Raw genomic sequence first — 15,737 nt, forward strand, 5'->3', positions numbered from 1 at the left:
TAGAGAGGGCTTGCTGGTCATCAGCCTCCCAGGCTGGGAAAAGCTCGTCTTCAGCCCTCTCCCAAGCACCCCGACCTTCTCCACCCAGCTAGCCCTGCCTCTCACCGATGCTCACAGCAGTTATGCTCGTGCCATCACCAGTGCTTGGAATTTACTATGTGTGTCTCGGAAGGTTCCACATGTATGTCTTGCCTCTTATGAGTCTCTTGAAGCTGGGCCCACCACATCCTTCATTTTTGCGAATCCCTAGCACCTGATACAGAAGTCAGGCAGAGCAGGCATTGCATAGACATGAGCTCCTTGAACTTCATCCTTGAAGTTCTCTTTCCTACAGATGGGTCCGTGGTTGGGGTGGCTTTTCCATTTACAAGTTGCATGACATTGGGCATGTTTGGTCCCTTCCTAAGCCTCACTTTACTTTGTAAAATTAGTATAGCAATCCTAGCGCCATAGAGCTATGGTGAGGCTCAGATGGGCTAAGGTTTGGCAGGTGTCTATGAATGGTGCTGTCCCTCTGCCTCAGGTGGTATACTTGATCCTTGTCTGGTACAGGGTTAATAAGAAGAGATGTTGGAAAGATGTGAGTAGCCCCTTCATTGCTCAAGAGCACCCCAAATAAACCACTGCTTGAACAAGTTCAAAGAAACACTAGCAATTTATTGATTTCCTATATTTCCAAAAAAGCAAATACATAGTATATCACACAGGGAAACTGGGCCTGGCCAGCACAAGGTTCTTATACAAACACGAAGCAAGCGGAGGGATGGGCTATGGGGAGGCTGCAAGATACCTCACAGCAACCCGGGCTTCCTTTACCTGCATGACCCCTAGCCCCAGCCTTGGTCATCCCAGCCATCCACCTCTCAGCCAGCTCCAAGGTGGACAAGCAGAGAGAATTACTGCCTCTTGGGTCCCAGGGAGAACTGTGGGGTCTGAGGTGCTAGTCTGGGCCCCATTGGAGAGGCCACTGGTAGCCAGTGACAGGGTTTGTCTTAAGCACAGGAGATCCCAGAGTCAGGATGGGGACAGGGTCTGTGTCCTTCCTCATTTGGCCCCAAATTGGAACTTTGTGTTCTAGGTGTCAACCCTGGCAGCGTGAGGCCAACGCGGGCTTAAAATACTGGGACATGCCTCGGGTACATAAACCCCTTACTCCGTCTCTCTAGGAAATATGACCTCAGGCCCCTCTCAGTTTTGCCTCTTCCAAAATGACAGGCAGGGGTCAGAGGCCTGGGTGAGTAGGCCCATCTGGCCAGCCTGTGAGGGCACGAGAGAGGTTACAAAAATCAGGCCTGGCCTAGCTGCCCACCTCAGCCCACTGAGGTTTGAAAAGCTGCCCATTCCCAAGGCTGAGGGCTGGGCCCACCTGGCTCTTCATCCTGGGGGGGAGGAAAATGAGCCGAGGGTCTTCAGGGAGGAGGCTGAGGGGGCGTGCGGAGCAGCTTCTATTCTCCTAGAGAAGGGGACAGAGTGGCAGCTACTTCCTGCCTGACACCAGCAATGCAGAGGGAAGCCAGAAATCTATGCTCCGCTCCATCTGACAGCCTGGACTGAGGGCTGTTGACACAGAAAAGTTTTCTCAGGAGGCCTTCAGGAGCCTTCTACTTCTTCTCATCTGAAATGCACATAGTCTGGAGTCTTGGGTGTGGCTGGTGTCCCTGACGGGCCTCCTGCTCACATCCCCTGTGGGTTTCACATACACCGAGGGGATGGAGACAGGACGGCTGGGGTTCAGGGGAAAGTGGGGATGGCCCCTGGCTGGGATGTGGGCTTGCTGGTGTCCCGACAGGACACTTCCCTTTCCAGATCTATCCAAATTTCTTTCCTCCAAGTCTCCTGGAACCCCAAACACTCCCTCACTTGGCTCTCAGCAGGCTCGGTGGGGAGCATCTTCCTGGTTAATTTCCACCCTCGCCTTTCCACTGGCAGCCGGAGCAGGTAGATGCCCAGCCCTGGCCTGTTCCCTCTCCGCTGGGAATGTGAAGACAGAACAGCCATTCTCTGAGCAGCTCTTTGGATCTGAGCACCATTTCTTCCCTTCTCTCTCTTGTAACAAGTAGATGACAAGCCCCCTGAAAGCAGGGGCTTGGCCGGCTGAGCCTGCATTGATGGTACACGGCCCAAGGAATAGCGAGTCCCATCTCTCTGGCTCCTGCCCTGCAAGGCAGACCTCAAATAGCAAAGCAAGTAAGGTTGTCCTGCTGTTTTCTAGAGCCCCACACCCTGTCCAACCCAGTCTTTGCAGCATGGTGAGAAGGGCGGCATTGTCAGACACACTAAATTTTCCCATGAGATACACTGAGGTTAGCCCAAGCCCCAGTTACTCTCCCCTCCCACCCCAGCCCCGGGAGATGGCAGGCAGGAAGGTTGCAAGACTCCTCCGTGGTCCTGAATCTGGGGAGGACCCCCTGCCCTGGCACAATACATTTTAGGAACTACGGGCAGCTAACCAAAAAGCACGTCATCCTTGCTTATGAGGAAGAAACACGGGAGAGTCCTTTTCACCACCTATAAGCTGCAATAAAACAGCTTACCTAGATTTTTGCAGTTTGTGGTTATGCTTTCAGGCACTCATGCACATACACACACACGGACACATGCGCACACACATTATACACATATATATATACCATTTTCAGAGAAAGAAGTATTGACATCAGACATAAGCCCCTTTAACTCAAGAAAGTCCCCCCACCCCAACCTCCCCAATCCCCATCTCCTGCCAGTTCCCCCAAGGAAAAAAAAAAAGAACCTAAAAATATTTCCATCATCCACAGTTTTCAGGTTTGCTGTCAGTTGCATTTGAACTTTTCTAAATACTGCACAGTATGGACAGAATAACTCATCCAGCAAGGCCTGAGGTCTTCTTAGCTGGGTCATATCTTTCTGGAAAAAGAGAAGTCCTCAAGTTAGCATTTATAGTGAGGTGTTTCCATGTGGCAGTAAGTCTGGCCAGTACTGCTACCCTCTTCTCATTCACATTTGCTCTAAGGTGTACTCTGGCCTGTGACTGGATTCAGGGCCTCCCTGGACACATTCATAGGTTGCTCCTGTTGGTTCAGAAGCTTGTCAGCCTTGACCCCCCTAATCCCCCACCCCCTGCCCACCCTGTTCAGCGCTAAGCATCGAGACTGTGCTCACTAACAATCGCTGAATCTAATCAGCTCCCCCTTTTCATCCTCATGTTGTTGAAGCTTATCTACCTGGATAGGGTGTCTGAAGTCTTATGTAATCTCCATCTGGACCAAAGTTACAGCCCTGTCTCCCCACCAGGACCCTCCTCACATGTCAGGATTTGGGGGGAGGACGGTGCTGGCAGACAGCTTGAGCTAAGAAGTCCCCTTCAGCTCAGGAGGCCTTGTCCTCATTCCTGGCTATTTGCAGATGGTTCCACGCTGGAGCTGCCCCTGGCGACCCTCTCTATATTTGATGACATCTGGTGTGAGTACCCAGCTGTGGTTCCTGGCTTACCCGCATCAGAAACATTTTAGGAGTTTGTTTAAAAATGCATGTTCCTGGACCCCAGTCCAGGGCTACTGAGTCAGAATTGCTAGGGTTGGGGCCAAGAGTGTGCAGTTTAGCAAGCATCCCAGGTGATTCCAATGAATGTTAAGGCTTGCAAGCCTTTGTCATAGTATTGGTTTTGAGTTTTTGGTCCCCAGAATCATCAGCTAGAAATAAGCTTGTGTGTACGAGGCATGTGCAGAGACTGGAAAGTATACCGTAAAAAGGATTTAAAAAAATGAGCTGTGGATGACCAAATCCAGAATGACACATTGTATAACTCATTGTAGCCCATGTGAATGGCACAACCTGCATGGCTGTACCTAGCAGTCCTGCCCAGACTCTCTGGCCCTTCTGACACGACCAAGACATTATACATCCCTAATGTCCTATGGTGTGGGATAGTCCATGCCCCAAGCCAAGCAGTGTACACAGCTGCCCTCCCAGTCTTCGAGTCAGCCACAGCTAATCTATTTTCTGTGTCCCTGAGGAGCCCAGGCCTAGCCTGTCTTCCTGAAACTGGTGGAGACTACTGCAGTGGTGCTGGAGGCACCGTCGCCTGGGGCTGGGCTGACTTACCTGCAAGCTGGACTTGCTTGGTCAACCTCTTAGAATCGGGAGGTGAAGTTCCTGAGGCTGTTGGCCCCGGCCAAGGATCCCAGCATGTTCCTATCGAAACCTTGCTGCAAGGGGAGAAACATCAACCATATGTATAACATACCCTAGGACAAAACAGTGTGGGGCTTACTGCAGGGTCAGACACTGCCCTCCCAGGGCATCCTCAGGCTCACGTAGCCTCTGGACGGCGGTGAGCTCTGACTGCCGTGTCCATGTGTCAGGGCTAAAATTGGCCTCATTTCATGTGCAACAAACATGATGCCGTTCCTGTCCCTGAGTTAGTGAAATGTGTTTGGACTTCCATCAGCACGTTTGAATTTCCTACTTGCATTGGCAGAAACCTGAATCAAGGCATGAGGATTTCAGCTAGTACTCATTACTTCTTAAACAGATCAACTGCTGAAATCAGATTAGATAAGTTGTTAGTTCTCCCCTCTGACCATCCTGGTTTTTTGGTTTTGTTTGTTTGTTTGTTTGTTTGTTTAAATTCTGACATGAGCACTTGGGCAGGCAGGATGCGCCCTGTATTTCTCAAATACACGAGCAGGGGGCTGGGGCTGGTGCTGAGAAGCTGCCATAAGGTTCTTTTTACTTCTCTGTTCTCCCCCCTCCAGCCCCACCAGCCCCTGAGCTCCTGCTAGGTGGAGACCTTCCTGTTATTTCTCTTAGCATACAGCAAGTGCTCAATACATGCTTCAGAGCAAATAAGACAGCATAATGAAGAGTAGCAATAGGCCCAGGTGCCCTTGAGAAGAGGCCCCTGGTGCCAGCCCTGAGTGCTGAGAGATGTTAGCTGTTGCCAACCTGTGGGAACAGGAGGGGGGATGGCACGGGGGATCCAGACCAGCAGCCAGTCCAGATCCCTATTCCTGCTGCGTTTGGGCACCTGCAGATTTGCTTGCTCATTCCTGTTCAGTTTGGCTGAATTTGGTGGAAAGAACCCAGGAGTGAAAAGTACTGGATCCTAGCCTCGCTCCGGCCCTAACGCATGGAATTAACACAAACACCTTGGACCCTGATTCCCAATTCAGCAAAATGGACACAAGCCATGTGGCCTGCCTCCCCTGCTCTTGTGATGGCCTAATTAACAGCAGATGTGAAGGTGTTTTGGAGCACCAAGCTAGGACCTGCCAAGGCTGTGGTCAAGCACAGCTGGGGGGAAAAGTAGAGACTGAATAGGGATGCTGGTTCCCAAAGGCCCTGCATAGAAGGGAATTAGTGAACATAGTGAGTGGACTCTCTGTGTGTCTTAGGTCAGGGTGGTCTCTGTCTGTGTTTTGGGGCATGTTGAGCCCTCTGGACCAGCATCAAGTGGCATGACGAAGCTCTCACCCAGTCCTCCTTACCTGTTTCCCCCCTTCCCCCTGGTCTACCTGGCAGCTGCCACTTGGCCCAGCCCAACCTCATTTGTCCTCATATTGTTGGACAAGAGCACTGGACTGTCAGATGGGCACGGGGGCCACTATTTGCCATGGCCTTCAGATTTTCCCAACCACCTTTGACCACAGTGGTTTCATGGGTGTCTTTCTTGTTTCCCTACTATATTAGGAACTCCGTTCCTTCCTGGCCAAACTGTGGTGAGCGGTGTCTCCCCTCGTCCCCTCATTCCCTCCTGTCCCCCCCCACTGCAGTAGGCTCCACAGTGCTCCCCTGGCTTTGCCAGCAGTGCTCTTAGAGGTCGCAGATCCAGGGCCTTTTCCAGTTCCCATCCTCCTTGTCCTCTTGGCATCTCAGGGAATGCAGCCCACCCTCCCTTAGAGCTTTCTCATCCCATAGGGTCGTCAGCCCCTTCCTGGGCACCTTGCACAGCTCCTCCCGATTCCCTGCCGCTCATTCCTCCCTGGCCTTCAGGTGAGGGTCTTCCTGCTTCTGCCCTCGCCCCTTAAGACTCTCCCACAGACACACACCCCATGATGGTCTTGCCTGTTCTCATGGCATTGCCGATCTGAACAACGCTCAGATCTGTGCAGTAGCTCTGACTTCCCTGCTGGGGTCCCACACCACATTCTGCCTGGACTCCCATCCAAGTCTTCCAAACTCAACCTCCTCTACTCAGGACCCTCTTGCTCCAACCTCGAAAGCCTCGACCTCAGCAGATCTATTTCTAATAGTGTAGCTGCAGTGTCTCCAAGCTGAAAGCCTGAGCATCAGCAGTCTTGCTATTCTGCATTTTCTACCTCCTGTCCTTTGTCTTCATCATCACCGCTGCCTACGTCTCAGCCCAAAGGATGGCTGCTGCAGGAATGGGAGAGAAGGGGCAGTGTGAAGGCGTCTCATAAAAGCAGAACTTCGATAGGACTTTGTGCATGATTAGGTTGGGAGGTGTTGAGGACAGAGAGAAGCCAAAGGTCACCCCTGGACAAGGACAGCAGCCTCCAGGTCTCTCGGTCCGTGCTGCATTGCTCAGTGGTGTGGAATTAGTCTTTCTAATGCTGATTTGACCATGAGACCCTCTACACCAACTCTGAATGGCTTCCCAGTGCAAAGGCACAAGTCTGAACTCTTTGGTCTGACTAAAGGGGTTTGATGATCTAGCCAAACCTACTTTCCAGTCAGAGTGCAAGTCCTGCCCTCAAAGGACTCTTGTGCCTTTCATCCGCATGCTTTTCAGTTTGCTCCTAAAAGACCCCGCCCCAGGCCTCTCACACATTTCCTTGATTTCCTCCACCATCTATGGACCGAGCACCCCTCGTAGGTCCCAGAGCCTAGAGATTTGGTCACTGCGTTTGTCACATGCATTGTCCTGAGGACTCTGTCTGTTTGCCAGACTCTGTCTTAGGCAAGTCTCAGCAGCCTGGTGGGGCAGGCCAGTCTGCCTTTCCCTTCTTGGTCCACTCGGACTTCATTCAGTGGGGAGAAAGTGCAGGAGAAATCTTGGCAGAGGGGTTAAGGTGTAGGCTCTTACCTGTCTGAGGATTCCCTGTAGCTCCTTGCTGGACCACATGTCAGACAGGAGGAGTCGGGCAGCTTCTGCAGCCTTGGGGGAGGCACTGGGCAGGTGGGAAGTGCGTTTGTGAGGTGAGATTCCGGGAGGCATGAGAAGGACATCCTCCTCCCGCCCCCCGTCACCTCCAGGTTTTGGAGACGCGGGGAGGCCCACGGGTGTGCTGAGCCCTGGTCACTCTGCACAGTGGGCACAACCCCACACCCCTCCCCTCTAGGGGCACCCCAGGACTCTCCTCAAGGGCCATAAGGTGGTAGTGCCTCCCACTCCAGTCCCCCAGTCCTTGTCCTGAAGAGAGAGCCTCATGAAGCAGAATTAAGTTCCCTGCAGTAGGGTCTGCTGCCCATGCCTCCTGCTGATCCTCTGAGGACCCAGGACCTTGCATGACCCCCAGCTGAGAAGTGCACTGCCTCTGTCCCCTCTGTGCAGCCCTGAGGCCTGGACGCTGGACCCTCAGCTCCATGGCACTCCTGGCTTCTGGAACTTCCCTTCCACTCAAGCATGCCCCACCTCTGGCTCCCCCATCACTGGGGGCTTGCCCTGCCCTACATCTGTGCCTTCTCGGAGAGTTGCAGGATGCCTGCCATGCAGCGTGAGGAGGGGCTGCATGTGGGGCAAGGCCAGGTGGGGGCCCCGTCCCCTTCCCCTCCCACCTGCTGCGGCACAGGTTGATGACGTTGTTGAGCATGCTGCTGGAGAAATACTGCTTGGCCATCTGCGGCTGCGAGGCCATCAGGTTCCTCACGGTGTAGCAGGCAGAGGACAAGATGTCTTCAGAGTTGCTGGTGTTGCCAGTGTGACTGGTGAGGAGCCTGGTCACCTCTGGGAACACTTGATTCCCTGGGAGAGGAAGGATTCAGGGCACAGGGTCAGAATGACCAAGGGAAGGGGGCGTTGAGGGGTTCCCTGTAGGGCCACAATCCTGGACTGCCCTCAGCCAGGTTCTAAGCCAGGCGGCCCCTCAGAGCTCCATGCCAGCTCCAGCTCAGGGCTAGAGACCCAGATGGGACCTCTGCAGCCCTATTCCCATCCTTAAGGTGACAGGCCCTGTCCTATCTCCACACCTCTCTTTGGCCGGCTTCCCCTTCTGGAATGCTCACCCAAGGAATGTTTAGATGTTGTCCTTCCAGCAGGCTCTGGAAAGTGGGAGTCTGCCATGTCCTATTTAGAGGGGGAGGAGAGGTAGGAGGCCTTACCCATCACTCTGTGCAGCACAGGGTGGCGGGACATGTTGCTCAGGAGGGAGGCTCCAGACCGCACCACATCGGAGTTGCCAGACTGCAGGAGGCGGGTGATTTGCGGCAGGCCCCTTTCCTTCAGCCCAATCAGCTGGCTCATGCCGCTGGACATCTAAGAGGGAAGGAGCTGGTGAGGAGCTGGCCTGCGGCTTCCCAGGCGCCATGGCAGGCAGAGAGAGGCAAGTAATCCCAAATGAAGAAATCCCAGAACCTTTTCTCTTTCATGTTGGATGCACTGGCAGACACAAAAATCTGCTCACACACGGGCAAGGACAGACTGACATGCACCTCCCGCTTGCCGACCCTGCTCCCTGCTCATCCTGCAGCCCAGGGCAGTGTGACAGGGAAGTCTCATTTCTCTCCCTCATGGTGACCCAGGGTCAACTTCTAGATGAACCAAAGTATCCGATGCCACTCCTCACCCCATTGTCCCAGCTCTGCTTCCCTTACCTCTCCCAGCAGCATCTGCTCACATGAAACCATGTGGACAAGGGTGTTTGTCAATTAAAGAAGATCTGGCCATCTTCTTCCAAAGTCCCTACTTCCATAGAATTCACTACTTATTTGTTGAGGGCTTGCCTGAGACAAAGATGGATAACAGAGGGTCTGGGCCCATGTGGAGATGTAATTGGGGTCTGCCGAAGGCAGGTCAGCAGGCCGGCTTATCTGGCCTCTAAGCAATGGTGCCATCCTGGGTGGAATCTGGTCTGTGCTGGTCTGGAGTTCTTGGAGACCCCCAGCCTCAACCCCTCACAGTCAGGGAAGGTCTTTACCCCCAATTCATCCTTTTCCAGCTGCTGCCCAGTTCCCTTTGTCCTAAGTGAGGCAGAAGAATAGTTGGAGCCCTCTTCTTGATTGCAAACAGGCCTCCTCTGGCTCCACCCACACCACCATGCCCTGCAAACTACATTGGCCCTCAAACTCTACACTAATTCTGTCACATCTTCCTTTGGACCTGTCTCTGCCCCAAACCTTTGTTTTCCATCTCAACAAAAGGGAGACTCCTCCTGCCACAAACATACTCTCCATCCCACCCCAGGCAGAGCCCAGGAGGCCAGCCGGGGACCAGGAACCACGAGGCAAAGGGGATTGTGTGGGCACAGACAGATCCAACAGGAGTGGGTCCATCCACAGTGCACCACCAGAGAGTCCCCAGAGGGCAGGGCATCGGGCCCTCATCATTTCCCCAGCACCCAGCCCGGAGCCGAGCATATGCCAGCAGCCCTGCTCCTGCTTGCAGAAGGAAGCTCTAAAGCCCACATGTGTTTGACAAGCGCAGGCAGGGGCGGGCTGGTGGGAAGTGCAGGGAGCAGCCTGAACTGCGGGTTGGAGAAGAGGAGAGAGTCACAGCAGGAGGCAAGGAGGCCCCTCCTTACCAGCCCCTTGCTGGCGGTCAGGTTCTGCAGGGCGCCAGCGCAGGCCTCCAGGGTGGCGTCTTTCTTGCTCTTGCCCATGAGGCTCAGGTAGGTGCGGATGGCATCTGAGTGGTACAACCAGCTGCTGCCCTTGGGGTTGGCCTCTTCCTCGGGAAGGGGGCAGTCATAGTTGTTGTTCTGAGCACAAAGAGCAGGTCATGGGGAGCGTCATGGGGGACACAACACAAGCATTCTGCCCCCCCCCGCCCAACCTCAGCATCCTGGTTCCAGATGGGAGGGACCGAGAAAGCATCTGCTGAGGCAGGGGGCCCAGAGACAGCCCTGCAGCTCCCCTTTCCTCTGGAGACTGTGGCAGCTCCACAGATTAAGGGAATGGGCCGTGGTCCCCCAGACTGTCCCCAAGGCAGATAGAGAGCATTCCCTGTGTGCCCTGAGGCAGCCTGGGCCCAAACCTTCCAGCTGTGCAAGGCTGCTTTGGGGTCTCACATCCTGGTGCTTCCTCTCCACTCAGACTCAGAATGTGGGTTTCACCTGCCCTGGGCTAACAGGACTGGGCTGGGGCCGGCTCCCACAGTATACCCAGTGAAGAAGGCCTGGCCCTCCATCCACAGCACCCATCTGCTTCTGGGGAAACCTGGGAGGGCTCAAGAGGTGGTGGGAACCAAGGCCAGGGAGAGGTGGGAGTGCTGGCTATCCCCAAATCCTCAGGGGTAAGGGAGAAGATGGCTTATACAGGGAGAGAGGCTGAGGCCTGCAAACAGAAAGCTAGGGCCTTTGACCTCTGGGTTGGTCTGGGCTCCGACAGTTCCGAGAACACAGATCCCCTCTGTATGCAAGACGGAATGCCCTCTACCTAGTTCCTGGGGCACAGCATGGTCCCATGGCCAGGGTTCTGGCAGGAGCCTGTCCCCAGCACGCTGAGAGGAAAGGGTGGGTGAGGCCGTGGGACCTGGTGGGGCACGGGGAGGGGCACAGTGCTCACCATCATCTTGTCGCTCTTGTTGCTGAAGCAGCCTGTCGAGGACTTCTCCGTGTAGGCGTTGCGGGCGTTATACTCCAGCTGGCGGTAGCGGGTGGGCACCTCAGCGTCCAGGCGGTAGGAGAGGTTGTGCAGGATGCACATGCAGTTCTCCACGGACTGGGGAGTGAGCAGACGCACGGCTCCTGAGCCCCAGCCCAGCCCCTGCCCGGCTCCTGCCCCCAACTAATAGGACAGTGGCAGGTCCTCAGCTGCAGCGGGGGGAGGGGACGAGCACAGGCGCCCACCACACCCTCGCTCTGAAAAGATCTCCTAGGAACGTTTCTGGGACCTGGATCTGAATCCCAGCTCTATCATTTCCTGGCTGTGTGAACTTGAGTGACTTGTCTCATGTTTCTGGGCCTCAGTTTCCTCAGCTTAAAGTACAACTAAAATCACCTACTTCACTGAGCTATTAGAAAGATTCTATGAGAGGGGTCTTCAAAAAATTTGTGGAAATGTTTGTATTATCTTTTAATTCTATGAGTACTGTCATGGGCCTAGCACATAGTAGGACGTGACAGACGGTGGCTACTGCTTCTACTTAAGTGTCAATGAGCAGACAGGGATATTGCAGAACACGTCCTCCCTCCTGGAACAGACTCCTTCAGAAGAAGCCTCAATACCTTCAGGTTCCAAAGCCATCTAGTGCCCCTGTCCCTACCGTCGCCTCTTTCCATGGCCAGCCCTCAGCTCCGATATCAAAGGTGCTAGGTCTACACTAGCAGTGAGACCTGGGGCCCAGTACCTCACAGTGGCAGCTGGGCCCAGATCGTTGCCATCTTCCTTTGGTGCATGCCCCAGGCTAGGGTTTGGGGCAGCAGATTTAGCCTCCTAGTGATGCTTGGTCCCTGTTGGGGTTTGAAAGAATCTGACTTCCAGGGTTTGGGGTTACACTCAGAGCAGAAAAGCACATTGTCCGCTGGACCCAGGCTGAGCAGCCAAGTGACAAGGCTCTCCTCTGAGGCCCTGTGGTCGTTTCCAGTGGAGGGAGTGGGAGATAAAATCCTTTCTCATGGGTACCCAGGTTCCCTGGTGATCTGAGGACAGCTGGACCTCACTGTCTCTAGAGTCACTGTCCTGCCGTGGTGGAAACATCTCAGCCTTCAGTTTATCTCCCTCTGATTTTTTCCTTTCTGTCTGTCTGTGCTGTTGTCCAAAAAGTCCAGAGAGGGCAGGAGGGTGGCTCTGCCAATGGCTTTTGGGGGAGGCACTGGGAAGACAGCAGTGGTGGAGGGAGTCTGGTCTCAGAGAGGACACTGAGGCCCTGGGAGCACTGGTGTGGATTCCTCAGGGCTGTGGGGCAGGGCTCAGCGCCGCCAGTAAATGCTCACTGAGAATATGCTCCAGGCCCCGCACTCTTCGTGTTTTGCTTACTGACTGACCTAGTCCTTCAAATAACCCATGAGGTAGATATGATTAAGAAAGCAGCTACATGTGCCCAACTTCCGAGGGAGAGAGAGAGGATTTGCAGGGCCTCACAGACCCCAGAGCCCACCCCCCACAAGCACCACCATGCCCTGCATCCATACAGCTGCTCTGCTGCTCTAGACTCTGTGCTCCTATCATGTCACTGGGCCAGGCCTCAAAGACACCCAGAGAGTGCAACCCTGACTTGTGGGGTCTGGGAGAGAAAAATGTCAGGACCCAGAGTGCAGCAGCTGTGCTCACTGACTCAAGGTGTGGCCCTGGGCTTTAGAGCTCTGGGCGCTGGGGTCGTGGGTCAGGGGTGCCGCGGGTCGGGGTGTGGGGGGGTGCCACCAGGGGGCTGCACTCTCACCTTGTCATCGCAGCGGCTGGCTGCCACACAGTTCTGGACGTAGGCCATGAGGGAATCAATGAGCCCCGTGTAGTTACGCATGGTCTGGCGGCCAGCATCGGCTGAGCTCAGGTTCCTGAGGGACAGAACGTGGAGGGTGGAGGATGCGGGGAGGGTGGGAAGAGAGAGAGAGGGAGTGGGGACATGCAGGGCAGGAAACAGGCAGAGGGGATGCGGTGCAGGTTGTGGGAGGAGGAGGAAGGAAGAGGAAGAGGAAAGGAATGAAAAGGGAAAAAGAAATGAAGAAAAAGAAAAATCATTTAGTCAATTCTGCCCGGCTCTGGCTGAGGCTGAAACTGGGTCTCATTCAAACTCATTTCTTCTCACCCTCCTTTCTGCCCCTTAGTTGCCAGGCCCATGATGTTTATAACCTTCAGTGGCTCTCCTGTAGCTGGCGGCCCAAGGTTCACACCAGCCACTAGCGGCCACTTGTCACGCAGGAGCTGGAAGCACCTGCCTGTGGGGCAGGAGGAAGCTCTGTGGGGTGCTGGATCGGGGCATGGAGCTGAGGGGGGCTGGGCTGGGACTGGATGCCCCCTCCCATGCCATCTGTGTTCTGCCCCAGCAGTAGTCTCATTCTCAAGCAATCTGGACCTATCTGCCTGGTGCAGGCATGGTGTGTGCCTGCTTCTCCCAGCAGCCCTGTAGTCCCATAAAGTCCTTAGTTGCATTGGCTTTTCATCTCCCAGCCTCTCTGCTCCCTGGAAGCTGCTGGTGGAGGCTGGCAGGGAGAAGCACAAGTTGAGACACAGAGGCACATGCCAATTGCTCCCCCATTCTGGGAAGTTCTCAGGAGTTGGGGAAGACAAACCCCGTTAGAGCAAAGTGTGACCCTAAAGAAGATCTTGTTCCGTGGCTCCACACTCTGTACCAGCAACCCCCACCACGCCCCGCCAGCCTGTCAACCAAGCACACCCAGCAGCCCCACAGGGGCTTTGCCACATCCCGATGTGGAACTCAGGAACCTCTGGGCAAAGCAGTGCCATCTCCATGCAAATGAAGATGGCAAACGGTTTTCACACCACAGCCGGGAAGTGACTCATTAGCAGCCAATCAGTAGACTTTTGTCTAAAAGAACGCTCTTCAAGATAGTACAAGAAATGCATTTTTTCGGGAGTGGAGGAGGTGGAAATGGTTGAACCAGTTTGGATGCTCAGATCCAGGCATTTCCACTCTTACATTCTTAACGAATGTCTGCTGTGCTCCCTCAAAGGAGGGGCAGGATCCTGAGCCACATCCAGATCCAGGGAAGGCTGGAAGGCCTGGCCCCGGGCCTCGCAGGCTGCCCGTGAGAGCCCGCGCCAGGTTGGAGGTTCCGTTCCCCGTCCTGGCTGATGTGGGCTGGGGTGGGGCTGCCTGGAGAAGGGCCCAAGGCTGAGGCACAAAGACCCCACTGGCCTCTTCCCTCACCTCAGGCAGCCTGTGGCATTGAAGAACACCTCAGGGTCCACCGCTTCCCGGGTCATGTTGCTGTTGCCATCGCACCAGCCGGAGAAGGGGATGATGACACGGTCGGCCAGGACAGGCAGGGCGTCGGCAATGAGCTCCTCCTTCAGCTCGTCAGTGGAAGACAGGTTCCAGAGCAGCCCTGGGGGTCGCACGAAGACCATCAACCTGACATGTGCCAGGCTCAGGAAGCCCCGGGGAATGAGATACCACGCCCAGCTGGGGCTCGGGCAAGTGGACGCTAGTGAAATGTCACCCTCCAGGTAGACCTGCTCTATCAAATCTACTGACGATTGTTTCATGGTCCCATTTCTCAAAGTCCCAACTAGACTGCAGGTTCTTTGAGGGTAGTGAGCATCTCAGAGTTCTCCATCTAGGTCAAAATTATGCACATGTGATCAAAAAACATTTGATTGATCAGTGGTTTTTAATAGAAATTTTAGCAGGCGGGATCTTCTAATGTTCTCTATTTTCCATCTGAAAGTCATTCTAGATATACTCAGCAGTTGTTACTTTGTACAAGATCTCATCTTCTCAGTCCAATTCGAGGACTTCATCGTGACGTCTATGTCTTGTGCCCCCTACCTTGAGTGCTTAGCATATTTTTTGAACTCAGGGTAGGTGCATAAGAGCTGTTCACACCTGCCCCCATCAGCCTTGCTCTCTTCTCCGTCACCTGCAAATCCCAGGGACTGCTGAATATGGATCCTGCCTGGACCCAGCCTTCCTCCACTTGCCCTCTAGCCTCAAAAAGACAGTGACCCTGGTGGGTGTGTACACCACCCAGGTCACCATCTGGACACCACTACTCTGACCAAGGCCAGTGCCATTGGGCTCCCAGGACATTAACCTAAAGTCTTCACAGCTGTGCCTTGGCCTGGCCTGGAGGTACTGGCCTGTCCCCTAGCATGAGGCCACAGCCAGCGGTCCTGCGCTGCTCCCCACCCTGGCTCTTCACAGCTGGGTGACCTACCGGTCAGTTGTTTCTGGATCTCAGTGCTCCCAGTTCTCCTCAGGAGGTTGACGGCCTCACGGATCCCGTTCTGCCTCCGGGTCTCCAGCTTGTTGGTTGTGCTCCTGAACACCAGGTTGCGCAGGGCCCCTGCTGCGGCCTGCTGGACGTTCTGGTTGGGGCTGCGGAGGAGGTCCACCAGCTTACAGATGCCTCCCAGCTGATAGACCTGCCAGAAGACAGTCACGCAGTCAAGGGGGTTCAGGCTGATCTAATAATTCTCTACTCAAAGCGTATTTATCTCATACCGAAAAATCTACTTCCAGTTCAGAAACATCCAAGTCCTCCAATATAAGTAAGCAGTGTGAAGTAATGGTAACTGACCCAGACCAGGAGCCAAAGGACCTGGGTCCCAATCCTAGCTCCCCCGCATCCTGGTGGGAAGACCCTCAGTGAGTCGCTCCTCTTTCCTGAGCCCTATTTTCCTCTTCTGGAACATGTTGGTGAGGACCAGATGAGAAAATGGATATAAATACACCTCAAAATCCTAAAGCAGAACACAGATGTAAGGGAGATGCTCCCATGGAAACCCTTTCTCCTATGGAAGAAACTTTCATGCAAACTAATCCAGGACTCTAGGAAACCCATTTAAGGTGCTATATCCTTAGGCTCAACTGCAGAACCCTGTAGGTGTCCTGCTTGCCAGCCAAGCTTGGGAGGCATGAACAAGCCCTGTTTTATACCATAAGATGCCTGGAGGGGAGGGAGAGGGAGAGGGAGAGAGAGAGAGAGAGAGAGAGAGGAATGGAGCTGAGCTGTGGG

The 15,737-nt window shown here is 54.4% G+C and overlaps 1 protein-coding gene across 1 annotated transcript in view; it reads right to left on the reverse strand.

Moving 5' to 3' along the window:
• Positions 1-2,723: 2,723 nt before the first annotated feature.
• Positions 2,724-15,737, reverse strand: part of PKP1 (plakophilin 1) — a 44,903-nt gene continuing 31,889 nt past the window's right edge. The window contains exons 5-14 of the mRNA XM_063114612.1: positions 14,937-15,144; positions 13,928-14,105; positions 12,479-12,593; positions 10,663-10,818; positions 9,681-9,857; positions 8,263-8,416; positions 7,720-7,906; positions 7,028-7,112; positions 4,084-4,187; positions 2,724-2,886 (exon numbers count right to left, since the gene is read on the reverse strand). Coding sequence (XP_062970682.1) covers positions 4,113-4,187; positions 7,028-7,112; positions 7,720-7,906; positions 8,263-8,416; positions 9,681-9,857; positions 10,663-10,818; positions 12,479-12,593; positions 13,928-14,105; positions 14,937-15,144 — 1,335 coding nt within the window. The 3' untranslated portion in view covers positions 2,724-2,886; positions 4,084-4,112. The remainder of the gene's footprint in view (positions 2,887-4,083; positions 4,188-7,027; positions 7,113-7,719; positions 7,907-8,262; positions 8,417-9,680; positions 9,858-10,662; positions 10,819-12,478; positions 12,594-13,927; positions 14,106-14,936; positions 15,145-15,737) is intronic.

This window comes from Cynocephalus volans, chromosome 11 (genome assembly GCF_027409185.1).
Source record: "Cynocephalus volans isolate mCynVol1 chromosome 11, mCynVol1.pri, whole genome shotgun sequence".
In the NCBI taxonomy this organism is placed as follows: domain Eukaryota; kingdom Metazoa; phylum Chordata; class Mammalia; order Dermoptera; family Cynocephalidae; genus Cynocephalus; species Cynocephalus volans.